The 27,316-nt window shown below is 48.7% G+C and overlaps 1 protein-coding gene across 4 annotated transcripts in view; it reads right to left on the bottom strand.

Annotated features, from left to right (window-relative positions):
* The window catches only part of FAM13C (family with sequence similarity 13 member C), a 74,064-nt gene extending 52,521 nt beyond the window's left edge, over positions 1 to 21,543 (bottom strand). For 2 of the 4 annotated variants that reach the window (XM_031956949.1, XM_031956950.1), the window contains exons 1-4: positions 21,259 to 21,543; positions 12,812 to 12,968; positions 11,921 to 11,977; positions 8,063 to 8,237 (exon numbers count right to left, since the gene is read on the bottom strand). In XM_031956949.1, the coding sequence (XP_031812809.1) occupies positions 8,063 to 8,237; positions 11,921 to 11,977; positions 12,812 to 12,891 (312 nt within the window). In that variant the 5' untranslated portion in view covers positions 12,892 to 12,968; positions 21,259 to 21,543. The remainder of the gene's footprint in view (positions 1 to 8,062; positions 8,238 to 11,920; positions 11,978 to 12,811; positions 12,969 to 21,258) is intronic. The other 2 variants (XM_031956951.1, XM_031956952.1) reach the window with 2 other exon arrangements.
* Positions 21,544 to 27,316: the final 5,773 nt, after the last annotated feature.

Raw genomic sequence — 27,316 nt, 5'->3', positions numbered from 1 at the left:
GCCTTCGGGGCATGGAGTATGGAGATGGGAGAAGGGGGTCCCGTGCACAAGCAGCAGCGGGCCAGCCCGGCCGAGCACAGAGTGCACAGAAGCAAGAACTTGCTGATCAAACTAGAAAAACAAGCTGGGGATGGAGCTTAAAGGGAAATAAACGCCGAGAAGGGCAGATGTCCATCAGTGGGGAACGGCTGGCAAGCTGTGGTACGTGTTCTACAGAAAATGACCAACAAGCCGATTCCCACGAGCTGGCACCGAGCGAAGCAAGCAGAACCAGGAATACGCTGTGCACAGTGACAGCCGACTGTGCGACGGTCACCGGTGAAGGGCTCGGGTCTTCTCAGGGGGTCAGCGATCCGAAGCAATTCCCACAGACTTTGCATGGAAGATGCATCTGCATCCAGAGAGAACTGAGGAGACCAAGTGCAAATCAACACACGCTGGGCTCGTTTCTTTTTTCTGCTTTTTTTTCTCTCTCTCTCATGGTTTTTCCCCTTTCTCTGATTTCTCTTTCCCAACATGATTCATAAAAATGTTTATTAAATAATTGTATTAAAAATAATAAATTAATAAACATAAATAAACATAGATGAACCCGAATTTTTCTCCTCTCCTCTCAGGGCGCATCAGGTGCTTAATAAATGCTCATAAGCGCCCCGGGAGCAGTGGGGCTCCGTCTCTAGGAGTTCCATCTGAAGGAGGAGCCCACACAGGCTGCAGAGGAGAAGGAAGATGCTTAGGGAAGCGCTGGGAGCAGAAGAGGGGAAAGGCCTGGGGACAAGGGACAACCAGAGAGTTCTGGTGCTTTTGTATTCGTGAGACATTCCATACCAGCCCTCAGCTTTCCAGCTGCTGCCCTCCCCATCAGAATGTAAGCTTCCCAAGGTCAAGGAATGAGGACGGCCAGAGGGCACTCATCTTCCTGGGCCCAAATCCAGCCTCGAGACACTCAGCTGTGTGGCTGCACCCTGCCTGCCTCGGTTTCCCCATCTGTAAAATGATCTTCCAGTGTCTCTGCCAAGAAAACCCCAAACGGGTCGTGGAGAGTCAGAAAGGCCCTAACAACCCTGTTTCCAGGCTTGATTCAGTGCCTGCCATGTAAAAAGTGCTAAGAGATCACTTGCTAAAAGGCCATATGTCCAAGCAGGAAGCCCACCTCCTAGCACCAGCTGTGGGACCAGAAGCAAGCCCTTTCCCTAACGCTCAGTTACCTCCTCTGTGAAATGGGGATAAGGAGACCTCCAAGCACCCACCTCATCTCTCTCCTGTCCTCCTCGAGTGAAATAACACAAGCTTTAGATGCTAAAGAAAGGGCAGTGATTGTTAGTAATGTTCATGATGTGTGATGTATCTGGAGCAGACTTCACGTTTTGTTTTAAAGGCCCCCGCAGTATCATGTCCCCGTTTCCCATATGCTGACGGCGACGGGGCAGGGGACAAACAGCCGAACCTCCCCGAGAGCTGGCTGCAAAGGGCAGGGGCCGGGCGACTGGGTCATTCCCACCACACCGAAGGAACGGAAAACTGCCAGATCCCCTCTTCTTCCTCATCACCCTGAACTAACACAAGTCAGAAGCAGAGAAGGAGAAATGCAGACGAACCGGACTGGAAGAGTCTTCCCCAGACCCCAGATACCAAGGTCTGGGTGACTGGGGGAAAGTGACCGCCTTCATGTAGCTAGTGGTGGGGCAGAGCAGCCACCGGCTCTCTCTGGGCCTCAGTTTCCTCCCCTGTCCAACGGGGACCAAACGGCTGCAGGGGCCCTCCCCGGGGGTCTGACTCGGGCTGGTCTGCAGTCTGCATTCTCCCCCCGAGGTCGGGGCAGGAAGGGAGCCCAAGCTCCCCGGCTCAGAGTGCAGGCTCCATCTAAGCCTCTGACCAAAGTCTGGGCTGGCAGCTATAAGCTCACACCCAAAACAAGGGCCAGAATCCTCCAGCCTCGGTTTCTGGAGGAAAAGATCAGCACAGAGCAATGGTATAATGGATCTTGAGGTCAGAAATCCTGGGTCCAAATATTTACTTGATCTTGATCTTGAGTAAAATGAATAGAGGGAGCTCAAACATCACAGTGCCCGGGATACCATAGGCACTTAATAAATGCTTAGGGACAGATGGGCTGCTATCCCTAGCTCTAGAGCTCTGTGATCTTGAAGGCAGAGGTTTGAGCCCAACCTAAAGGGAAGCCTTCAGTTAACCAGAGCTGTCCCACTGGGAAATGGGGGCTTGCCACATGCCCGAGGTGTGAGCGCGTCCAGCCCTAGCCACGGCACATGAACAATCTCACCCGGGCGCTGACTTGTGTCACAGCCTCTGGCGGCCTCCATGACCTCCGACGTCCCCTCCCAGTCATCTCGGCTCCACAAACATTTACCCAGCATCCCCTAGTGCCGTCCACCCCACAGCCTCCAGGGCCAAAAGACCATCGTCCCGAGCTCATTGGCAACAAGAGCAAAAATTTGCCACGATTTGGACCAGGGAGAACTTTTCCATCCGGATCTGTTTCCTCAAGAGCAAGTTCTGTGTTTTGTATTCTCTGGGTGTGTGTGTGTGTCTGTAAACCAATAGGAGGCTTATCCAAAACACCCATTAGGGTAAAGAATAAGGAAAAGCCCTCTTTGCTCCATAGGATAAAACACCTTTAACTTATAACTCAAAGAAGAACAACAAACCCTTGGAAGCAGAAGTGGGAGCGTGCCCTGTAGTACGGCCGGCTGGCCGGGGGCGAGACGGGGTCAGGAGACGGAGGGTAAGCACCTGGTTTTTTTTAGAGAGACTCTGGGTTTGAGTAGACACGGCCTCTTAATCTCATTAAGATACAAGATCCCCTAAAACATATTCTACCAGAAATCCTTAAATGGGTCTATGAACTTATCATATACACACATACATATATTTGCACATATAAGCATATATGTATATTGTATAGATTTCATGTATTTTTGTATAATCGGCTTCCTTTGTGATCCAAGGTGTTTTACTTAATGTATTTAAAAACACCCTCCTAGGAGCCCCCAGGCTTCCTAGCCCAAAACAGGCTAAGAGTCCCTACTCTGAATCATGGGTAATATCCAAATAGAAGCTAAACAACACAGACCCTCCCGGCCCTTCAGCTATCCCGGACCCTTCCTCATCCTGGAGGAATCCGAAAGGAGTTGAGAGAGACCTTGACCAAATCCATTCATCTCTCCCTACCTCTACTTGTCATCAGGGAAATGGGAAGAGTTGGTCCTGACCCATACCAGAAAAACTCCACAGGGACACATGCAGTGAATGGCTGGCCCTGCAGCCTTTGCCTGGGGACGCCCCCGAGAGCTGTCTGTCCCCCACTCTGCTGAGAGAATTCTCATCAGGAAGTTCTCTTGTAGTCCCCTCCCCCTCACTTTGGTGCAGCCCGAGGACCCTTCCCAGAAGGATCCCCCTCAGCTGGGAGGACAGGACTCTCCCCTCTGTTCCAGCTTCAACGTCTCCGCTCTCCTCCGAGCTTCCGCCTGATTCTGGAGCTGGGATCTCTGGGAATCTCACCAAGAGCTCAGTCTGCCCTCCTCCTCCTCCTCCCCCCCATTGCAGAAATGCTTTGAAGCTCGTTTTAATTTCTGCCATTTCATCCCAGGTGATGCTGAATAACTGAGTTATGGAAACTGAACTGGAAAAGCATCTAATCCAACCTGTATTAGGAATTAGAATAATGATAAGAGCGCGCATTTATATAGCATACTACCATTTACATAATTTAATAATCCTTATAACAGTCCACTGAGGCAGATGTTATTATTATCCCTATTTTTACAGAAGAGGAAGCCGAGTCTCAGAGATTTGGCCAGGAAGTGGGCACAGAGCAGGATCAGACTCGGGTTTCCTAACTCCGCGATACTCTCCATATGTGACCAAGAACTCCCCCCACCACTTCAGAGGTCGCTAAGAAGGGGTCTTGACGCCCTGCGCCGAGGGGAGACCGCTTCCCTTCCACAGCAGCCCATTCCACACTGTTTCCCGATCTTCCCCCCGAGAACACAACACTCCACTCACAATGAACGGCTCTTTATTCCGAGCTATCCTGTTGTTCATTCAGGAACAGACACTCTTTGTTTGCCTTACAAGAGATCCCTCCCTACTGGTTCAAAAGTGGTTGGTCTATTAAACTCCAACCCCAAGAGGGTGTTGGACATGAGTCCACCCTGAAAGCTCCCCAAGCGGCCATGCCGGGGGCGACCCCCACTGCCCACTAACACCCCCTGGGGACTACCCTCAGCATCTGGGAGGGCAAAGGGCATCCTCAGCTTCTTGGGTCTATTAAACCATATGAGAAACCGAGAGGAAACAGACAGGCAAAACAGAGGCAAACAGTAGGCGCTTATAATCAATGCTCCTTCTTCTTTGACACCCAGAATCTGTTTTTGTTTTGATCACTGAGTTTCAATACTTTGTAATTCTGTGTATTCTCTTTTTCCCATTTAAAAGTATCACTTTAAGAAAGGGCCTATGGGCTTCGGCAACTGGACAGAAGGATCCCCAGCACCAAATGGGCCAAGAAGAGCCGGACCCCAGGGTTCTTCCCGATTCTGCAATTGGGATCTCTGGGCATCTCATGAGCAGATCTCCCCAAGAGCTCCCTGTCCTGCCAGAAAAGCACAGAGAGAGGCTAAGTAACGGTGGGCTGGTCAACAGGGCAAAGGGGGGCTTCCACTGCAGATCCCATTTCAAATTATCATCCTAATTGCCATTTGGAATAAAACTAAACTGTGCCTGGATTACCAGCTCCTAAAAATAGGAGCAACCTGTTTTCATCGCCGGGCCAAGTGCAGCCAGTTGGGAAATCTGAATTCTCTGAAATGTGGGCCCTGTAAACTCATCAGTGAAGTGCTTTTGCCTCAAGGTCTTTGGGAATATTATCTGTCTTGCAAGAGAAACACAGTCAGACTCTGAGCCTCCCACAGTGCCAACGGAGACAGGACAAGAAGACCGAGAGTGACCTCTGGGAGAGGAGAGCCAGGTTCTCCAGGCTGGGATCAGAGAAGCCCCAGGATAACACTGACTCTGACCAGCCGGAGCAGCCCTTGGAGAGGAGAGGACCGGGACCTCCAGCTATCATGCTTCAAAAACAACCCCAAGAAATGGGGGTCGGCCCCAGGAAGGAGGCTGATGGAGGCTTGAATGACCTGGTGATGTCACCGAGGGATGCCGTCTCCACTCACAAAGATCACGACTCCTCACCAACTTCAGAGGGGGTTTTGTGAGGAGCACACGGGGAATCCAGGAGATGGCCAGCATCCTAGTGAGGAGGTCGGCCTTGGGGAGCCCGCACGTGGCACACCATGAGTCCCCTGACTGGAGACCACCTAAGGCTGGAAGGAACCAACCAGTACAAGGAAACAGAAAGAGCTGAGTGGGGACAGAGACACGGAGAGACAGAGGGAGAGAAATAGAGAGTGAGAGACAGACTGAGACAGACAGACTGAAAGACAGGGAAACCCACCAAGAGAGAGATGAGAGAAAAGAGAAAAGAGAGAGTGTGTATAAAAGAGAGAAAAAGATATAGGAGAGAGGAGGGGGAAAAGGGAGAGAGGGAAACAGAAAGAGAGGGAAGAAGAAAGATTGACAGAAAGGGAGAGGTAGAGACAGACAAAAGGGGGCTCTGGAAATGCAAATATTAACAAACAAGAGAGTTATGAAGATAATCGCACCTTTTGTTCCAATAATTCCACTGTGGGGAGAATATAGCCTTGAACAAGATTTTTTTTAAAAGAGCTTCTCTGTTCAAAAATGCTCAATAATAAGTAATTACCAAAAAAGGAAAGAGAGAAGAAAGGAAGAAAGGAAAGAAGGAAGAAAGGGAGGGAGGGAAGAAGGGAGGGAGGAAAGGAGAGAGGAAGGGAGGAAAAGAAGGAAAGTAGGGAGGAAGAAAGGGAGGGAAGGAGGAAAGAAGGGAAGGAGGGAGGAAGGAAGGAGGAAAGAAGGGAAGAACAGAGGGAAGGAGGGAAGGGAGGAAAGAAAGGAGGGAGGGAAAAAAAGCAAGCCCAATTTGGGCTTGGCTCCTTCCTCTCTCCTAATTGTTCCCCAACAAGCGATGGTTAAATAACCCACGTCACTAAGGTAAGGGGCTTCTCAGCGCCATTAAGAAAGCCCCAGAGGAAGACCTACTGAGGATTTTTTCTGAAGTGATGCCAGGTGCCAAACCAGAGGCAGAGAGTGGACGCTGGCGCATTCTGGCCACATACAAGGAAATGAATGGACAACAAAGAATCTCGTGGCTGACTTGGAGAAAATGCCTGAAAACTATGGTGTTCCACATCCATTAAAGTTAATCAAACGTAAACAGTGACCAAGCAAGTGTGGATTATTACAAGGACGCTCACTAAGACTCGAAAGCTAAAAGCGCACCCCCCGGAGCCACAAGGGGCGCTGGGCCCCCGGCCCTCGCCACCCTCTCTGAGAAGGCAGAGTCTTACTGGACAAGGAGACCCTCGGCCGCCCCCATCATGCAACGGCGAGCTCTGCCTTCTAGAGGGTCATAGCAAGTCCTAACTCCCCCGGCCCGGTATTGTTATTCTGAGCCATCCACATTTCAGAAAATGTTGAATGACCTGTGGGAATTACACAAGCACTGTTCAAACTCTGGTTTTTAAGGGACAAGTGACAGGAGAAGGTGGCTTGGCCGAGCAGTTTGGGCCGGCCCAGTAGTGAAAGCAGAGGGTTCTGCACGTGGCCTGGCCCCTTCTGGCCCCAAGGACCCAGAGCCGGGAGCACCGGGCCTGTCCTGCCTTTGCTCATCCATTGGGATGCTGAGGTAGAAGCAGTCAGTCCCGTGTCTGAATTAAACCCGCTGCTATGAGACCCCAAGTCCCACAGAACATGGCCTGGACAGCTCTGGAGGGCAGTTCCACACCAGACTCAGGCCTTCCTTCGCAGAGGGCGCTCCTGTTACCAGGAGTCCTCACAAGCTCAGTCTCGGGCCTGCCACCCAGGGCCAGCCGGCCGCTACCAGTCAGGAGGTAGGCTCACCTGTCAGAGGGCGTCGTGAGCCGGTGAAACCCAGCTCAGCACCCTGGGCTATTTGGGAAAGTAGAGAGGCAAAGGCCTGAAAGCCCGCCTGGATCAGTAAGTCCGAACACTACGAGCATCCCCAGGCTGGCTGCCCCGCCTCTCCGGGGCTCTGGCTTTCCCACTGAGCACAGTCCCGGGGGCAGCAGACCTCCCTCCCACTCCCCCTCGGGTCATTGGTGCTTAAAGCAAACACTGCGACCCCAAGGTTTGCGGCTGCTCCCCCAGGCATCCGCTGCTGCCCTAAGAAGGAAGGGCTCTGAGGGAGGAAGGAGCCAGGGCTGGGGAACTGGGCCCAATTTTCCTTCAACTTCCCCTTTCCTAAGAAAATGTAAGAGATGGAAGGAAACCCAAGAGCCCAAGGACAAAGCGATGGACTCAGGGTAGAAAATGGTCTCCTAGCAACAGCACCCACAGGCACGAGGCTGGGGATGGAACAAGGGATGACCACACGCCGCGTGCTGGCCACCAGGGCACTGTCGCGAGCATCAGGACGGAGGGAGGGAGGTCAATATTCAGGGTCATTGTTGTGAAAGCACAGGAACACAAATGTAAAGAGTGTCAGATTATTGGGTGCTCCTCCCAGCCATCAACAATCCCTTATTAAGTACCTACTATGTACCAGAAACTCGGATAAGTGTTTGGGAACACAAGGAAAAAATATTCTGAGAACAGGGATCAGACCCTAAGGTCCAGGGATGGGAAACAAGCATTATGTGTGTAGAGCACGTGAAGAGGAATGAAACACAAGAAGACCGAAAGGTAGAAGGGGAAGGGAAACCCCAGAGAGGGGAGGGAGCCAGCAGGTGGCACATAAGGGGAGGTCGGCTCTTCAGGAAAAGCACTTTGCCCTCTGAGCGAGGAGGGACTGCGGTGGGAGGAGACTCCAATTAGAGAGCTAATTAATACAATTTGGGGAAACCAACCAACTTCTCCCTCCGCTTCGGAGCCATTCCTTCTTCCCTGCATGCTCACTGGAGGAATTACAGGAAAGCATCCTTGCCCCCTTGGCCGGAGCATCTCCTACCTGGTTCTCTGCATGGCCCTTCACAGCCTCCCCTTTGATGGATTTGGGTTTCCTGGACTTGAAGTTGCCCATCGTGCATCGCAACGCCCCATGGAACAAGGCCTGTTCTACATGCTGCTGGCTCTCTTCTAGGAGGGCAATGTTGTCGGGGTAATTTTCTTTATTATTTTCATCTCTAAAATTGGAAACACAATTAGGAAAATGAATGAAGTAAGAAAAAGCAAAGGAAAAGCAACAGAGAATTACAGCCATGTACTGATGGTTAGAAGAACATCCCAGATTGACTCATGGATTCTCCTTTTTCTTTTGTAATTTTTGGTCTGAACATATAATCTTATCGGTCTGGGATGGTCCAAGTAAGGAAACTCCCTCCCCCACGACACAGCTGCTCTCTCCTGTGGAATAGGAATTAACCTGCCCAGTCACAGAGCCAGCAAGCGCCAAAGGCACAAGCCTGAGTTTTCCTGTCTCCTAGAGAGGCCTCTTATCCCATTCTATTTCTCTTAGAACTCAGCAAACTCCTTTTACAACAACCGTCTTCCTTTAAACTCAGAGTAATCCTGTGAACTAGGCTTAGGATGAAGGCTTAGCCAGCCCAATGCATCGATGAGAAAACTGAAATCCAGAGCAGTTAAGTCACTTGTTGAGGTCACAGTGAATGGAAATGTTAACGTTTGTTGTTTGGTCCTTCGTCCCTTAGACCAAGGCTTTTAACTTCCCATCAGCTCGTTTTTGTGATCTTTGGGTTATTATTTTATTTCCCTTGTAACTCACCACATTTTATTTCACACTCTGGTTCTGAGAAAGGGCCCAAAGGCTTCGCCACGCTGCCCAAGGGATCCCAGAGGCAGGACCCAGCACCGGGGCACTCTGCCAAAGCTGCCCCTGATGATGTGTCAGTGCCCAGAATCCCACCAAAATGCCCTGACCCCGGAAGAAGAGCATCCAGGGAATCTAACAAGCTGGCAATGCTTCAGTAGTCATAAGTGGAAGAAAAAAAAATCAGTGTCCTTGAAAATGGGTGAGAATTTGAGGAGGAGGAGGAAAAAATAGCAATTAGTGTCAAAGACTTTCTTTTAAAAAATGTATTTAAAGAGTTCATCACTAATGGGCTGGGAAAGCAAAATCATCCTGAACTAAAAACATCCTGGGTTTATTTCAGCTTCACTTAAATTAAGAGATAGGCTTTTTCCCTTCCTTGGGCAAAGTCTGGCCAAGTCTCACGCTGGCCTTCCTCCAGAAGGGGTCTCTAGAAAAGGTTTCTTACAGGTTAGAAAAAAGCTCACTCCCCTCAGTGCTTTCAGACCCACTCATGGTCCTCTGATAAAATTCACCCTAAATAGCATCAGCTCCAAGAGATTCCAAATAACAAACTCTCAGTTCCACAACAGAGAGGGCGAGTCAGTCAGGTGGGAACGGAGATAATGTGTCCGGCCCTTTCACTGCTGGGGAGACGGAGCCCTCAGACACCTCAGTGAGGGCCAGCTTATTGAATTATTATTCTCCTCCTTCTGGCCAATCAGAGGCAAGCATAGTGAGGGGAGGGGAAGGGAAGCTGTCTAGCCGAGCAACAGCCATCTGTGGTCCCACAAACCTGCTGCATCATCCCAGGAGCTACAGGTGGGCTTAAAAAAGCAGGATGAACGAGTGAGCGCAATCCAAAGGGTGTGCAGGAAAACCCAACGGCTGTAGCATGAGGGGATGAACGTAAGGGAGACGGGTATCAGGGGAGGGGCTCGGGCCATCATGGACCACCAAGCAAGGAGCTCCAACTATATCTATATCATCCTAAATAGCACCAGCTCCAAGGGATTCCAAATAACAAACTCTCCCAGCTCCACAACAGAGTGCTCCCAGCAAGTGGGGGACTTTGACTTCCAGAAGAGGCTGAAAAGGGACCATTTTATTCTTCTACCACATTAAATTTAAGGCTAAATCATGTCATATTGTATTATGCTGTTATACTGAAGCAGTAAAGCATCGTGGAAGGAACACGACTCAGAAGCAGGAACACACATTCTAGTCCCCCCTTAACATGTCCTGATTGTGTGACCTGGAAGTGCTTGAGGAAACTCCCGAGCCTGTCAGTGACTGCACTGATGGGGTACCCCCGCTAACCCCTTAAGGTCACAGGTCCAGTCTCTACCTATACATTATTATGTTATATTATGCTGGCATATATAATTATATTACATTATACCAGACTGTATTATGTTCTAAGTATATTATGTCATGTTATATGATACTACGTGATGTTGTACATAGTATATATAATTATTACACAATATATAACAATAATATTATATATAATACAATAATATATGACTATATACTATTATTAAATAATTATAGCATGACATCATGTTCTATTGTGTTTGTTGTAGCAAATTACATATATATTGTTAATGTCATGTTTTATCACATTATATCATATTTTATTTTATTTCCCATGTCATGATATTACACTATTTCATGCTGTTATACGTCTCTGTATCAAGTTTCAGCCCGATGTGTCATTTTTAGATTTGTTTATTCTCCTTCCTTTTATAAATAAACCCAATAAAAGGCCAAAAGGGACGAGTTTTGAATATAGACTGGCTTTCTCCCCACAAGGGATCCACAGACCATATTAACCTCAGTGGACACTCAGCCCCACTTACTGGAAAAAAGCTCAACTAGCCTTGGGCAACTGGCAATTTGCAAGGATGACTTGGATGACTAATTTTAGCACATGGCAGGATTCAGGCGTGGGTGAGCAACAAGTCTCAAGCTTTCCATTATTCAATGATGATTTCAACGGACACCAGACACGAGAGCTGTAACTGGGGTGGAGCAAAAAGGCCACAGGGCCAGGGCACCTCCCGGGGTAAAGTGCCATCATCATTCAATATTTATGAAGTGCCTACTATGAGTCAGAGGCTATGCTAGGTCCTGTCAATAAAGACAGAAAGGTGACACAGCCCCCAGAGAACTGATAATGCAGCTGGGAAAGGCAATATGCACATATGCAGTTACCTAGGGAGGAAGGATAGAACCAGCTCCCATCAGCTCTTAGGAATCTATTATTATATTAGGTTACTTGCCATCTAGGGGAGGGAGTAAGGGAAGGGGGGGGGGGGGAATTGGAACACAAGGCTTTTGCAAGGGTTAATGCTGAAAAATTACCCAAAAATTAATTTTAAAAAGAAGCTATTTATTAAATTTTAAATTAAAAATTAAGTTTCAGAGTAATCATTTACCCCTTGGGAACAGAAATGCTGCAAGTCACCCCGATATGATAAGTGTCCACATTATACACACTTGGGAGACTGACACAGGAGGTTCTCATTAGCTGGAGATTTTTCTGTATGTGTTGTTAGCACATAAAAGTCCTTTCCCCCAATAATTCTTAGGGAAATAGGATGGTGCTATCTGGATTCTTCCTGTGAAAAACTCTGCTGGAGAGGGAGAGGGAGGACTCAGAACTGAACTCTTCCCAGGGGCAGAAGTCCCTATTGGAGGACCACACTGGTGAATGCCATTTCCCGGACCTACATTTCATGAACCAAGCACGAGCTGAGGGCTCTGGGACACAGGATGGCGCCTCTGCCCTTGAACGGGAGCACTAAGAGTAATTAAATAGAAGAGGTATAATATCATAATCATTAATTATATATTATAATAAATATTCATTATAATACATAATAACAATAAATAATTAATTAAATAGAAGAATATGATAATCATTAATTATATATTTAAAATATTAATTATAATATAACAATAAATAATATAATTAATTAAATAGAAGGGGAATAGTAATAAATAAAAAGAAGATCCCTTCCCCAGCCTGGGGTCCCGGTTTCTCTGCGCTCATACCTGAGACTGGCCCGATCAGGCTGGTCTTCATCAACAGGTACCGGGTCTCCATCACAGCTGGGGAAGAAAACAAGATTATATTAAGGCCAACAGCTTCCAAAGGGTTGTGCTCAAACACTCATCCATCCCCGAACTGAGGCTTGTTCCCCTTTCCCAAACAGTATTCTCTCCCGCATTCTCCTCCCCGTTCTGGCCAGTTGCAAGAGTTCCCATTTTCTGCAGACGCAGTGGGAAAAGCACAAGATTTAGGTTTAAATCCCGGCTCTGCCGTGGGCTGCCCGTGGGACTGTAAAGCTCGACCTCCTCTGACAAGACGAAGGGGCCGGTTCCGGAAAGTAACTCAGAACTATTCCCAGAAAACTACAAAACAGCCCGTAGCCTGTGACCCAGATGGAAAGAGGATCTTTACGGTGGATTTATCATATTACTCATCATGGTAACAATTTTTTCAGATGTTGTATATTAATTATATTATATATAATATACACCACACAAAATAATCATAAAAGATAATTATATTGTTTGTGATATAACATACATTACTTTATATATTACGCTATAATTTAAAATGGCATGTTAATTATAACATGTAATAATTGCGTTATTGTCACTAACATTTATGGATGCTTTCTATATGCCAGACACTAGGCCAAAGATGATCTCATTTGATCCTCAAAACAATCCTAAGAGGCAGGCGCTGTCATTTGCCCCATTTTACAGATGAGGAGACTGAGGAAAACAGACTTTGCCCAGGGTCACCATCTGGTAAGTGTTTAAGGTCAGTTTAAACTCGGGGCTTCCTGTCTCTGGGCCCGGCTCTCTGCCCACTGCCCCCTCTGCTACCAGACACTATTAGTCGTGTATCCCAAAGAAATCAAAGAGGAAAAGGACCTATCTGTGCGAGAATGTTTGTGGTGGTTCTCTTCATGGCAGTCGGCCGCTGGGAAGTAAGGGGATGGGAGTCCTCCCATCGGGAGGTAGCGGAGGAGCCCCTTGGGTACTACTGAGAAATGATGAAATGGGCGGTTTCAGGAAGAACCGGGAGGGCCTGAGGGAGCAAACAGAACCAGGAGATCGATTTCTGGGACAAAGACGACATCCCACGGAACAACGACGTGGCTTTACAACAGTGGTCGACGTGGCCGAGGGGCTCCCTCTTCACGGAGCGGGGATGCCCCCAAAATGCATGCTCAAGGCAGCTGGATTCTGGACTAAGTATTGGGGGCTTCGTTTTTCCCAAGTTTTTTTTTCTTCTTCTTAATTTCCAGGTGACCCTGAGCAAATCACTTAACCCCAATTGCCTCAGCCAAAAAAAGGAATAATTTACAGGTGCATGTGTGCGTGTGTGTGTGTGTGTGTGTGTGTATGCAAGGAATAGATTGTTATGTTTTTGACGCTTGCTAACTGAAAAAAGAATACTGAAGTAAAAAGCTCAGGGGGCTGGGCTGCATGTCCCTCGCATCCTGTCCTGTTCCCGGATCCCGTTCGCCTTGCACGCCGACAAAGCGCTTCCTCACAGCAACCCTGCGAAAATCTCACCAGCCCCATTTTATGGAGGAGGACACGATTCTTTAAAAAAGGTTTCCAAAACCTCTAGTTACTGGCCTGAGTCCCACACTTAAGGAGGCCCAGAGCTAGGATTCAAACTCGTGTCTGGCGGCCCCCACTGCAGAGCTCTAAGGGGAAGGGGCTGCGGAGGCCATCCAGGCCAATCCCCTGCAGTTGCCAAATCCCCTGCCTGAGGTAGATAAAAGGCAGAATCTGAGCCCAGCTCCTTCAACTCCTTTTTCTACAACTTTCCACTGAACTCAGAGCAAAGATGTCACCCCCTCAAAGGTTCCTAGCTTCAAACTGTCCCCATCATCTCAACCGCCATCAGCCAGCGGCCCGACCTTGGACAAGTTCCTCCGGCCTCCGCGTTCCAGATCCGTACCGCGATCAGTCTGGACTGAAAGAACCCGGCTGGCTCGCCCCTCGGCCCGGGATTCTCCTCACTTTACTCCAGCAGAGCCAGACAAGTTGGTGTCTGGAGAACTCAGCTGGTTCTTTCCTAAGCGTTTCCGTCCGGGCCATTAACGCCGCCACGATTTCCCCGGGCGCCAACAAAATCTCAAAGTCACCTCTCTTTCATCCCCTCGATCAATACTGAGCGAAAGATCTATTAGGCTGAAGGCCCCGTTACCATGATTCACCTCTGCTGGCCTCACGGCCGCCATATTTAAGCGATGTTTCTGTATTTCTGAACCGAGAGCAACGACCGTTTTACTTGCCTAAATATATCTTTCACCCAAAGAATTTATTGAGGTACGTAAAGTGGCTAATAGCACTGATAGTTCCCCTATGGAAAAAGGTAATTAACTTTCCGAGGAAGGTCGTCTTATTGTACTAGAACATCCCAATCAATGGGCCATTTGTGTTTGGGACCAGAAGCTATTTCTGTAAGGAGTTAACTTTAGCAAAACAAGGGAATCAATAAGGCTCCCACCTCTGGAATTGTGGGTCAGAAAGGGCCAAAGGTAAGCTGGGTAATAAGGAAAGACCTGGGAAGGATGAAGGAGAGTCCAGATGGCCAGGGGCTGCTCTGGGAAGTAAAGAGCTCCCCATCCCTGAGAGGCTGCAAACGGAGGCCAGATGATCACTCGTGGGTAAGTTGCAGAGGGGACTTTTGCTCGGACTCGGGCCGGACCAGGCAGATGAGGGGGGTCACTTCCAGCCTGGCGATTCCAGGATGGCGGACAGTGCGGCTGAACAATGGCTATTGTTCAGATTTTGGCAGCGACTCCCCCGGCCCACCCCGATGGAGTTCATTATTCTGCTCCCTCCTGGGACATTCGGTTCCAGTGGAAAACACAACAAAGTGACCCTTGGCCTTTGAAGCTGGGGGCCGGACCTCAGTGGGATTCAGCCAGGCCAGGAGCAGGAGCAGGATCCGTCCTGCTCAGGGGCTGAGCCTAGGGAGAGCCGAAGCCCAGCTAAACCCGGCTGCGCTGTGCACTGTCCGCCCAGGAGGGGAAGGGAGCAGTGGTCAGCTCTAGGGGGGGTCTGCTGTCTGTCTCCCTTGGGAGGTCCCCACCAGCTGTGTCCAGAGAGGCTCCTGCAGGACGGGGAGGGTTGGGTTTGGTACCAAGGGAGGCAGGGCATCCTCCTTATGGATGCTCCACGCATTAAAACACCCGAAAAAGATAGACTCGCACCTCCGCCTTTAGCTCCTTCCTCTTTGAGCCTCAGTTTCCTCATCTGTAAAGTGGGAATAATAATAGCAGCTACCTCCCAGAGTCGCCATTATCCTCAATGAGGCAATAATGTTTGCAAAGTGATGTGCAAACCTTAAAGCAATATATAAATGTCAGCTTTTAAAAAGATGAGGTAGGGGCAGCCAGGGGGCACAGTGGGCAGAACCCCAGCCCTGGAGTCAGGAGGGCCCAAGTTCAAATCTGTTCTCAGACACTTCACACTTCACGGCTGAGTGACCCTGGGAAAGTCACTTAACCTCAATTGCCTCAGCAAAAAAAAAAAAAGTAACCCAGCCAATGAGGCCTATTAAAAGTGAACAAGAAGCATGTGGAGATGTCTCTGGTATCATCATTCTTACTAGAGAGAAAGGCAAGCACCCCGTACCTTCAGAGAGCTGCCAGAAGCACCAGCTGCAGGCCTGCTCAGGGTGCGGGACTTGAACCCGGGGTTTGCCGAATGCCAAGGTGGGCCCCATAGTGGCCACCAGCGGCATCTCTCAGGATCAGTGATGCGGTGACCAGAGGGCCAGCCAATAGGCACCACAGCTTAAACGGAGGCACAGTTGCATCTTCTGCAGTGGCCAGACAGCTGAGTGTGATGGGCTCTCCCCGCGCCGGGTGCGAGGTCGGGTTCGGTGCAGGGGGTTATGGGTACACATACATCGATGCATATTTACACACACACCCCAATCTGTAGAGCTGAGAGCCGAAATGGCCTCAGGGCTCCTACCAGCCCAGGTGACAACAGGTGCAAGTTTCCTAACCCCTCAGGGTCCCTCCGCCCCCTCCCCATTCACCCAACTCTAAAACTGGAGGCTCCGGAGAAAAAATGCTGCCCACAATCCCTCCCCATCTCACCAGAAGCGCAAAATCCCCCCCACTGGGGGACAATTGGCAACTCTGTTTGTGACCTCTGGGTCCCTGAGAGGTGAATCACCCAATCACCAGGGTTTATATTTATAGGACTGGCAAACTGTATGTTATCTCAAATTCTGGGGAGGCAGGTACTGTTATTATCCCATTTTACAGATGAAGAAACTGAGGCAGACAGAGGAAGTGACTTGTCCCAGCTGCTAGGAAGTGCCTGAGCCTCTCTGTGACTCCAGCTCTCCCCACTGCACCACCGAGTGGCCTCTGAGGCAGTGCCCTCCGGGGCGTTTCGTTTTCCCTTCGGAGGGATGCTGCCAACGAATGATGATCCTGCCCCAGAATTATAAACAGGAAGGAGCCAGGGACGGTATCTGGAAAACTGCAGAGATGCCAAATTGTTCCCTACTCCCAGAATCCATCTCTTTATCCCCAAGAAGGGCTTGCAGGGTCCCCCTCCGGCTGCGATCGCAGGCTTCCACTGTCTCAGGAAAACCCTCCGTGACCCCGAAAAGCACGAGACGGGCAAAGCCGGGCCGGGGCACCCTGCCAAGCACAGTCAGGGCCGCAAAGACCCACCTCTGACATCTGGCATCACAGGGGCCAGAATCAGCAGGGCCGGCGCCTGAACTTGCGTCTAGCCGCCCCCAAATCCTGTGCTCTCCGCCCCCGGCTAGGCTGCCTCCACTTCCAAAAATGGAAACCAAGGGAAACGGGCGCCAAAACCATTCTCTGCGGGGAGGGGGCGGGTGGCAAAGGGAGTGTGCCCATCACTGGGTGGGAAGTGAGAAAGCTGCCGGGCAGCCCTCGCAAAACCGTCCCGGGAACATCCATGTAGGGTTTCCGTGTAAAATGTACAACGATACCCACACAGGTATATCTATGAAATGCACGATCCCACAGATTTATATATATAATATATAAATATGTGAATTTTGTCATATATACATTAAAATTTTAAAATACTTTTCTATATGCGTAAATGCATTTATATACAAATGCATCATTTTATATATTTTACATATATATACATTTTAGATATCAAAGTGATAGTTCATAAATTTATGTATGTATATATATCTTTGTAGAAAGTAAATAATTTTATCTATTTCTATACACATCCATATATTTTAGCTATAAAATGCTTATTTTATATATTCACATGTAGATTTACCTATAAAATATATGATCATGTGTACATATATACACATATCCATTTTAGATGTGAAGTGTATCATCTGTATTATATAGGTATATATGCATTTATATATATAATTCATCATTTTCTTTCTATACACATATATTTTACACAAAATGTAGCATTTTGTATATTTATGTGTATACATTATAGCAATATAAATTGTATATATTCATATATACATATTAGATGTAAACATGTATAATTGTATAAATTCATGTGTGAAACTTGTATATAATTTTATAGATTTACATACAAATAAATATATTTCAGATGCAAAGTGCATAATTTAATAAATTACTATGCACATATACATTTTAGGTGCAAAATTTTATAGATTTGTACATATGTATTTATATATAAATTGTATAATTTTATCTATTTATGCATGTACATATTTCTATGCAAAAAACTATACTTTTATCTATTTCTATACACATACATTTTAGATGCAAAATGTTAATATATTTATGCATTTGTATTCATATATATTGTATAATTTTATCTATTTGTGCATGTACATATTTCTGTACAAAAGCTATAATTACATGTTTCTATACACATATGTTTTAGGGGTACATTTAAGTATATTTATACATATATACATATGTATTTACATATAAACTTTATAGTTTTATATATTTATGCATATATATTTTATGAAAAATCTATAATTTCATATATTTCTATGCAAATAAACATTTTATACGTGAATTATGATTCATGTTTATGAACAAATGTCTGGATTAAGCATAAAATTTCATATATTTGTTTATAGTACACCCTTCCCATCACTCCCCAAGTAAAAATTTAAAATATAGTTTTAATCATGTCATTTTCTTGCTCAAAAAGTTTCAGTGGCTTTCTGGGATTGCCTCTGGAACTCCTTTGCTATAGAGGCCAATCTACTTTACATGTTGGTTTCATATTATTTCACTTAAGTGTCAGGTTTCCAGCTGAATTTTTCTGTTCCATTTGTTGCTCCCCAAACTCATAGCTCATTTCCAACCTGCGAACCTTTGCACAGGCAGTACCCCATGCCTGGAATTGCTCCTTCCTCAAGACTATCTCTTAGAAGCCTTAGCTTTCCATGCAGCTCAGCTCTGAGGTCAATTCTTAGAGAAGTCTTTTCTGTTGAGCAGATGGACGGCCCAATGGACAGAGTGACAGGCCTGGAGGTCAGAAAGGCTTTCAATAGCGCCCTCAGACCCTTCCTAGTTGATGTGATCCTGAGAATATCACTTAATTTCCATCCGTCTCAGTTTCCTCAAAATGGAGAAGGATCATAACAACACCTGCCTCCAGGGGCTGTGGTGAGGACCAAATGAGATAACATTTGGAAAGCACTCAGCACAGTACCTGGCGCACAATAGGGGTTCAATTCCCTTCCTCACATTTTCTTGTGTTTACTTAATATATTTCCATATTTTATCCCCAGGCAACAAAATCATAATAAGTGCTTTAAAAATTGCAGATTGAACTGAAGTGGAGAAAGGGGGGAATTGATGTCTGTCTCTAAACAGACACAAACAACACGTTATGTTCACACATATACCCACATGTATATAACATATGGTACATAGACATGTACGTACACACGTTTCATATCTTTTAAAAACCTTATGGTTAAGGTCATGTGATTTCACTAGTATTTATACCCTCGTGAAACAGGAGGCAGTATGAAGATCCCATAGGTCAATGGTTCTCAAACTTTATATTCTCAGGACCCATTTATACTCTTAAAATACTGCTGAAGCCCCGCTCTTGTGCAAAGAGCTTGTATTACTTTAATCTATTTATGTTCATTGTATTTGAAATTATAAAATTTTGGTATTATAAAAATAGTCTAAGGTCTCAGAGACATCAGCCGGCGGTTCCCTGATAATCCAACTTCTACATTTTCTAGATGAGAAAACTGAGAGTCAGTCACACCCAGGTTTTTGGATGTGTGTGTGTGTGTGTGTGTGTGTATGAGTATATAGTGGCGGCAAAGTAAAATAAACAAAAGGTTAGTGTTAGAAGTTCATGAACAGCCTCGAACATTCATTACTTGGGTAAGTCTCAGCAAATAACTTATTTCAAAGCCTCAGTTTTTCCACCTGTAAACTGGAGACAATAAGACTCCTTCCCTCATAACATCACTCTGGGGATCGCCTAAGACAATGTGCACAAAGTGTTTTACAAACCTGCAAGAGCTACAGAAGTGACTGTTTGGGAGGCAGTGAATGGAGTCAAAGGGAGAGCTAGCTTTAGGATCAGCTTAAGAAGGGAAGAAAGTACCCCCCCCCCCCAATCTGAAGGTAGGTTCACCTTCCAGCTCTGTGGCTTACTAATGACGACCCATTTCCTTTAGGGGCCCCCAAATCCCTCATCTGAGAAACGGAGATTCTGGACTGCCTCCCACAGTGCCTGCCAGGTTCTTTGCTGCTATGATCTGCTAGGTGCCGAGTTCAAGTCTGGCCTACACTGACCCATCCGCATTTCACCTCTGGATTCCAAGGCAGATCTCCAAAGTGGCACAAGACAGAGGAGTGGTCCGGGGGCTGGGGGAAGATTCCTTCACCTGGACTCCAATGCACTAAGGAAACAGCAGGCAGGGCTAGACTCCGACAGGGGCCCACCTTGACTGCCTAAATCACCTGGATTCCTCCTTGGGCGTCCGAGTTCAAGTGTATCCCTTCTAGGTGGCTACCCCCCTAGCCTAGGTGGTTATCCCCGGGGGGGGGGGTGCTATATCATTCAGGGGGCCTGGCTGAGGGTTGTATCAGGGAGTGTGGGTGGGGGAGGGCTGTATCCACAGGGCACCTGGCTGGGAGTGGCGGGGCTGTATCAGCTAGGGAACCTAGTTAAGGATAGGGGGCTGTATCCACAGGGTACCTGGCTGGGGGGCGGGGAGGGGGCTGTTTCCGCCAGGGCACCCGGCTGGGGGGAGGGAGGCTGTAGCCACCGGGCACCTGGCTGGGGGGAGGGTATCCGCCGGGGCACCTGGCCGCTCCGGGGGGCAGCAGCCCCGGGAGGGCGGCACACCAGACCTCCATCTTCACACCCGATCCCCCTCCCTGGCGAAGACAAAGTTTGCTTTCGACTTTCGCCGAGCAATCGGATGGAAGCGCCAGGGCTCGCCGTGTTTTGTTTTTAAACAGGCGCTGCGCTCCGGAGGAAGGCTCCTGGGCTCGCCTTTTAAGGACAAGCCAGCGTCGGGAAGGCTCACGGCTGATGCAAAGCGGCGGGCCGTCTCCGGAGAGCAGCCCAGCAGCCCAGACAAACAAAGGCCGGGGGAGGCTCAGGTGCGGGAGACCCGGCGGATCTCGCGCCACCCCGCCCTCCTCTCTCACCTTTCCGCCGGGGAGAAGCCCCCCCTCCGCCCCCCGCCTCTTCCTCAGACAAAGCTGCCGCCACCGCGCGTCTCCCAGGACGCCTCCCCCTCCCGCGGCTCCCCCCCCCCCCCGGCGCGGTCCGGGGCTGGGAAGACTTCGGCGTTCACAAAGTAAGCCCGAGCGCGACCGCGCGCTTATGTAACGCGAGCCCACTCTCCCAGGAGCTGCCGGGCCTGGGCGCCCTCAACTTCCCGGAGCGCTAACTTCTCCCGGGGACAGCCTTTTTTTTTGGGGGGGGGGGCCCAGAAGACAAAAGAACCCGGGGTGTGCCAGGAAAGTTGGCTCTGCAGCATCCCCGAAAGGCAGCCCCGGAGCCGCAGCGGGGGCGCGGAGCCCGCTCATCCGGGAGCCTCCCGAGGCAGACCCGGGCCGCTGGGCATCTGTGCCAGGGGCCGAGCGCGCGCGCCGGGCGCTCCCTGGAAACTGCCGTGGGCCGTGGCCACACACAAAGAGACGAAGGGAAGCCGGCGTGGAAATGCCAGCCGCCCGCCGGCGCGGGCTCCGGGTCTGCCTGGCCCCGCGCCGCTGCCCCAGCGGGGCTTCGGGCACACGGAGGGCTCCGGCGCGCCCCGCTCCCATCCCCCCGCGGATTCCCCGGGAGAGCCAGGGACGCTGCGTCCCAAGGGGCCGGGGAGGGGGCTCTCCCGGCCGCCGGGCACTTACTCAGCGATCGCCGGGCTGCTGAAGGACTTCTCCTGCAGGCTGAAACAGAAGCAAGAAAACATCGGCCAAGGCCGGCCAGGCTGGCCCCCATGCACTGGCCCGGCTCCGCCCGCCGCCCCAGACCCGCACGCTCTGCACACGCCCCGAAGGCAGCCCCCGCCGGGATTAGCCGCGCTAAGGACACGCGCCACCAAGCCCGTCCCCCGGCCGCGCTCCCTGCGCGTAGCCCGGCCCAGCCCGGCCCGGCCCAGCGCCGGGGATCCGCGTGACTGGCAGCCCGTGGGCAGGAGGGGGAGGGGCGGGGGAGGGCCAGGGGGCGGGGGAGGTGAGCAGGAGAGAGGGGGAGGGGGGAGAAGCGCCGGGGAGGACCGAGGGAAGAGGGAGATGGGGAGGAAAGAGGGGGAAGGGAGGAAGAGAAGCGCGAGGGAGAGGGGGAGGGGGGGGAAGGGAGTGAGGAAGTGGAGAGGAGAGGGGGAGCAGAACGGAAAAAGGGAGAGATGAAAAGAGGGAAGGGGAGAGGGAGATGGGATAAGGAAGATGGAGAGGGGGAGGAGTGAGAGATGGAGACAGGGAAATGGGGAGAGAGAAGGGAAGGGGAAGAGAAGAGGGAGAAGAGTGAGGAGGGGAAAAGCGAAAGAAGATGAGGAAGAAGAAATCAGAGACAGAGAGGGCAAGAGGACAGAGTGGGGAGAAGGAAAGTTTGGGGAAGGGGAGACGAGGAAGAGGAGGAGGGATTGGGGAAATGGGGAGAGCTAAGGGAGGATGGGGAGAGAAAAGGAGGACAGGGTCAGGAGAGATGGAAAATGAGGGAGAGGAAATGGGGAATGGGGGCAGGGAACCCTCCTGGAGGCCCACACCTTCCACTCAGGGGCTCCCCTCCTCACCCCAAGCCTGTCTGTGTGACCAGAAAGTTGCTTCTTAGGCTTTTGTGTCTCTGACCCCACCTTCAATCCCAGCGATCAAATGTTTCACAAGAATATATACATTTCTGTTTATGTATACACACGGTTGCTGATACAAATGTCCAAATTGTGTCTACACAGCGAATTTCATATGTAATACATCCCTACCTCCGCACCAAAGGGAGGTGCATTTTCTCCTTCCTTTTTAGGGCCGAGGTCAGCGTGCACTTATGCAGTGCCGACTGTTCCACACCAAAAACTCAAACAGCCGTTTTAGGAAAACAGAGAAGGAAGTTTCAGGGTTTGCAGCCAAGCACCTGAATTCCCCGGCGACTCTGGGTGTGCGTGTGTGCACGTGGGCGTGTGCTTTCCAGGACTCTCGTTCCCGTTGCCCTGGGAGCTAGACTGCGCCCCCTCCCCACCCCGCCCCGCCCCCCAGCCGGGCTCTGGGGCTTCGTCCCCCCTCCACCCCCCCCCCCCCCCCCCACCCCCCGCTCCGTCCTGGCATTGAGGCTGGACAGCTTAGTCCCTGGGGAATAAAATGAGCCAGGGGTCAGCTCGGGGCCCCGCGCCAGTCGCACACTCACTCACACGCACACAACACACACACTCACACTCACAAACATACTCACGCTCAACTCACACACACACACACTCAACATACTCACACACTCACAAACACACACACACACACACTACAATGGCCGCTGCGTTTCTCGCCTGCTCCGGGCCCGGAGGCTCCCAGGCAGCGGGAGGAGTGGGTGGGAGTTGCAGCGAGTGCGTGTCACGCTGCGGGTGCCAGGACAGGAGCCAAGCCGGGGGAGGGATGCCGGCTGCTGGGAGGCGAGGGTGGGGCCCGAGCGAAGCTTCCGCGGACAGACGGGGGCAGAGCTGCGCTTCCCCTTCTCCCCTTTGCCCTGCAGGGCCGGCGACCCCCGCGCCCTCCGCTCCCCCGGCACCCCCACCCCCAGGCCTCTCCTCACCCCCGGGTCCCGGGCTTTTCTCCCCGGTGCTCCAGCTCCCAGGGCGGGGGAGTTAGGACCAGAAAGGAAGAATCCCCACCACAAAGTCCCGTTCCCTCTTTTTATGGAGGCGCATTGGGGTGAGCAAGGGTCACCGGAGCCAGGTCCTCCATCCCCGACACCGCTTCTCCCTTCCCGGCCAGGAGACGGGCCTGGGTCAGGCGCTGATCTCACCCCGGAGAAATTAACCCCCCTGTGTGGTCCTTATCTGCCCCAGGCTGATTGTCCCCATCCCAGCCCTATTGGAAACTCAGTGTCTTCACTTCAGAGATTAGGGGTCAAGGGATGGCTCTGTCGCCCGGGAAGACTCAGTTTCCCCTAAAGTGAAATCCTGAGCATTGAGAAATGTTAGGTTAGACTTCTCTAGCCGCCTCTGAAACTTCCTTAACCAATCTCACCAATACTGAAACTAAATCTAGCCATGAAAAACCGATGATTAAATGTGTAGGATCATAGATTTCAAGATAGGAGGCCTCTTAAGGTCATGTGATCCAACCTCATTTTAGAAAAAAATAAGGCTTAGAAAGGGAAAAAAATTTTTAGTCAAGATCACCCTCAGGGGCAGATGGCAGAGGCAGCCCTCAGCCCTGCCCAGGTTAGTGCCCTTGCCACCTCTCCCAGAGGAGGGAAACAATGCTGAAATCTAGAGGCTTCATCTAAAGAGAAATATGACATCTTTCAATAAATTAATATTCCTCAAATTGTCGAACATTTGCAGCAGCGGCCTACACGCTGGGCCGATTTTTGGCTTTTTTAGAGAAGAGTGAGTCTATTGTCTTTGCTGATGGAGTCAATGATCACCAATTAGTGAGAAATCTGGTTTCCTGACTTCATGTGTTCATCCATCACCTGTGATTTCATTGACAAACTTTTTGAAAATCTTATTTTATTGAGTTTGTTTTTGAAACACTCATCTCCCTTCTCTGCTGTTCCTAACAAGCCATTCCTTAGGACTAAGATTTGAAAGGAAAGAAAAAGTATCAGCAAAATCAATGGATATTATATAATATCTGATACCTCTAGTCTCCCCACTTTGCAGAAGTAAGGGAGCGCCATTTTCACCACAGCAAACTTGACCATTATGATTACATAGTATTCAGTTTGGGGGTTTGTTTTTGCTGTTGTTACTATTAATCTCTTTTAAAGTTTTATACATATTTTTGTTTCTGCTTATTTCATTTTGTTTCTATTAAAATTATTAATTAATATTTATTGATATTCATCATTTTTCTTTCTTTTTCCCCTGAGGCAATTAGGGTTAAGTGACTTACTCAGGGTCACACAACCAGGAAGTGTTAAGTGTCTGAGGTCACATTTGAACTCAGGTCCTCCTGATCTCAGGGCTGGTGCTCCACTAAATCAACTAGCTCCCCTGATATTCGTCATTTCTTATTTTTCAGCAGTATTCTGTTACATCGATGTACCACAATTTGTTTAGCCATTTGCCAAAGAATGGCTGACTGGGTGACTAGGTAGCATCATAGGATCCCACAGTCATTTTCTCAAATTCAAATCCAGCCTCAGACACCTCGTAGCTGTGTGACCATGGCCAAGTCACTTAATCCTATTTGCCTCCATTTCCTTAATTGCAGGAAAGAGCAACCCATTCTCGTATCTTTGCCAAGAAAACCCCAAATGGTGTCATGGAGAGTCAGCTACAACCAAACAACAAATTAAACACTTATGTTATTTTCAGTTCTCTGCTAACATAAAAAGGGCTACTACAAATATTGTAGTGTAAATAGGACATCTGTGCCTTTGATTGAGTTGGGTCAAAGGGGAGAGACATTTTAGTCACTTTAGCATAATTTCAAATTGCTTTTCAGAATGGATGAACTAATTCACAGTTCTACCAACAATGAAGCCTCTAATTCTAAGTAGGGCGCCACAGTCCAACACTGACGATTTCCAAACCGCCAGGCTTGAATTTCTCTTATTAGTAGTGATTGGGTGCATTCATTCCAATGGTTGTTACTTCTTTGCCATTGTTGAGAATTGCTCTCATCCTTTTATTTCTTATGCACTGGGGAATGTCCTTTGGACTTACCTCTCTGATTCACTTCACAAATGTTATCAAGTATATATATATATATTTTTGAAAGGCCCCAGAGATAATGGCAATAATAGCTAATAGTGAATTTTAGCAAATTTCAGTTTAGCAAAGTAAAATAAAAGATAGAACATAAAAACAGAAACTGTTGATTCAATTAGAAAGACCTGTAATTTGCCTGTGCGTGGGGTGGGGGTGGGGGGGGAGGAAGGGGGGAATCATCAGATAAAGAGAAATTGCCTTAGAGGTTATCTTCAGTATTTTACAGATGAGGAAACTGAGTCCCAGAGAAGTGAGGTGATTGTGTCCAAAATTCCACCAGAACTGAGTATAGCAGGATTAGGTTCTAGGTCCTCCAACTAATCCCAGTGCTCCTTCTCCTATATGACAGAAATGAAAGAAAGAAAGAAAGAGAGGGAGAGAGGGAGGGAGAAAGGGAGAGAGGGAGGGAGGGAGGGAGGAAGGAAGGAAGGAAAATAAATTAAAAAAAAAAAAAAACCTAGAGAGGAGAGCAGCTAAGTGGCACAGTGGATAGAGCACCAGCTCTGAAGTCTGGAGGACCTGAGTTCAAATCTGATCTCAGACACTTAACACTTCCTAGCTGTGTGACCCTGGGCAATCCCTTATCTCCAATTGCCTCAGCAACAAAATAAAACAAAACAAAAACTATATGGAAGAAATTTGAGCTGGGAGTAACCTTCAAGGTCATTTGATCCTGTTCTTTGTTTTTACAAGGAACAATCTAAAGCCTTCACACAAGGAATAAAGCAGGAGAGCCAGGTCCCTTAATGCCAGATTCCATGTTGACTTTATTTTCCAACTAGTTTTTATGATAAAGTAAGTGCCTATATAATGCCAAACACTGTGCTAAGCATCTTTCTTACTTTAACCTTAAAATATGTGTAGAAATTAGGTAGAGAACCCAATATATATTCCAAGGCGACCTCTGGGGAGACCATTGCTGAGAGACATAGATGAAGGGGAGACATCCACCTGCAGGATGGAAAAGCTTGCATTGTCACGGATCCTGGCTGCTCCATTTCCTGCAGATCCCCAGGCCTAGTACCCTAGTCTCACTGATAAAGCCAGGAGAGTTCCAAGAGACAATGGGACCCTTGGATGGACAATAGCTTGTTTCTGGGTTAGAGCTCAGGACCAATTGACCAGAAAATCACCATGGAAAGCAAGGACATGCCCTCAGTGCCCTGTTATTAAAAGGCCAGCTGCCCTCACCCTAGTTACAGGCACACTGGTATCTGTTCTTAATTCACACCAAGCTAAATGCACAAAGTGAGAAGAAATAAAAGAAGTGTGTTAAATTTCTCCTGCAGTACTTGCTAAGTGCTAAATTTATTTAGAGTTTACTTACTTTTGTGGTCCCTAATTCTCACATTTTGATTATTTCTGTGGGTGACATTTTTTTATTGTGTGTTTTTTTTTTGTCATTATTTGTTTATAACCAGGACTAATCTCCAAATTCTAAATTTAATACAATGAATTGTTCTGTTAAAAGTTTTTTTGTCACTTAGTGAGGATGTTAAAAAAAAAAAAAAAAAAAAAAAAGGAAACTTTCGAAAGGAAAAGCTTTCTTTTAAAAAATGTGTTGGCAAACCTTGACTTGGAGAGGGTGTGTTAGGGAGAGGATGTTGGAGGGGGCAGTTTCTGTGGCCCCAGAAGCATTTCATTTCAGCCTTGGTCTGTTTTGTCCTCCCTGAGATGTACTTTCTTTTCAGATATATCCCTGGAGAAACAGACAATTCTGAGAAATCACTTTCAATGGAACTGAGGAAGGGAGCCAGCTAGTTGACAATGCCAGGAAGTGAGCAGATGTATGAAGAATGGGACTGGACACTGTGACATGTCGTTTCCTGTCAATACATCTGAGCAAGGAGAAGGAGGATTTGCAGAGTGGGGAGGACGCTACCACACGGAGACGGTGGGGGTCTTTAACTGGAGAAGAGAGGATTCTGGGATGGGGGAGCATGCTGGCTGTCTTTGAACACTTTCTTGCAGGGCTGTTTGGTAGGAAAGGGATCAGTGTTTTTCTGCTTTGCCCAAGAGGCAAGAACCAGGAGTGTTGGAGG

The sequence above is a fragment of the Sarcophilus harrisii genome, chromosome 2, assembly GCF_902635505.1.
Source record: "Sarcophilus harrisii chromosome 2, mSarHar1.11, whole genome shotgun sequence".
NCBI lineage: Eukaryota > Metazoa > Chordata > Mammalia > Dasyuromorphia > Dasyuridae > Sarcophilus > Sarcophilus harrisii.
The sequence above is the reverse complement of the archived record's forward strand: the minus strand, read 5'-3'. Positions and strand labels throughout refer to the sequence as shown.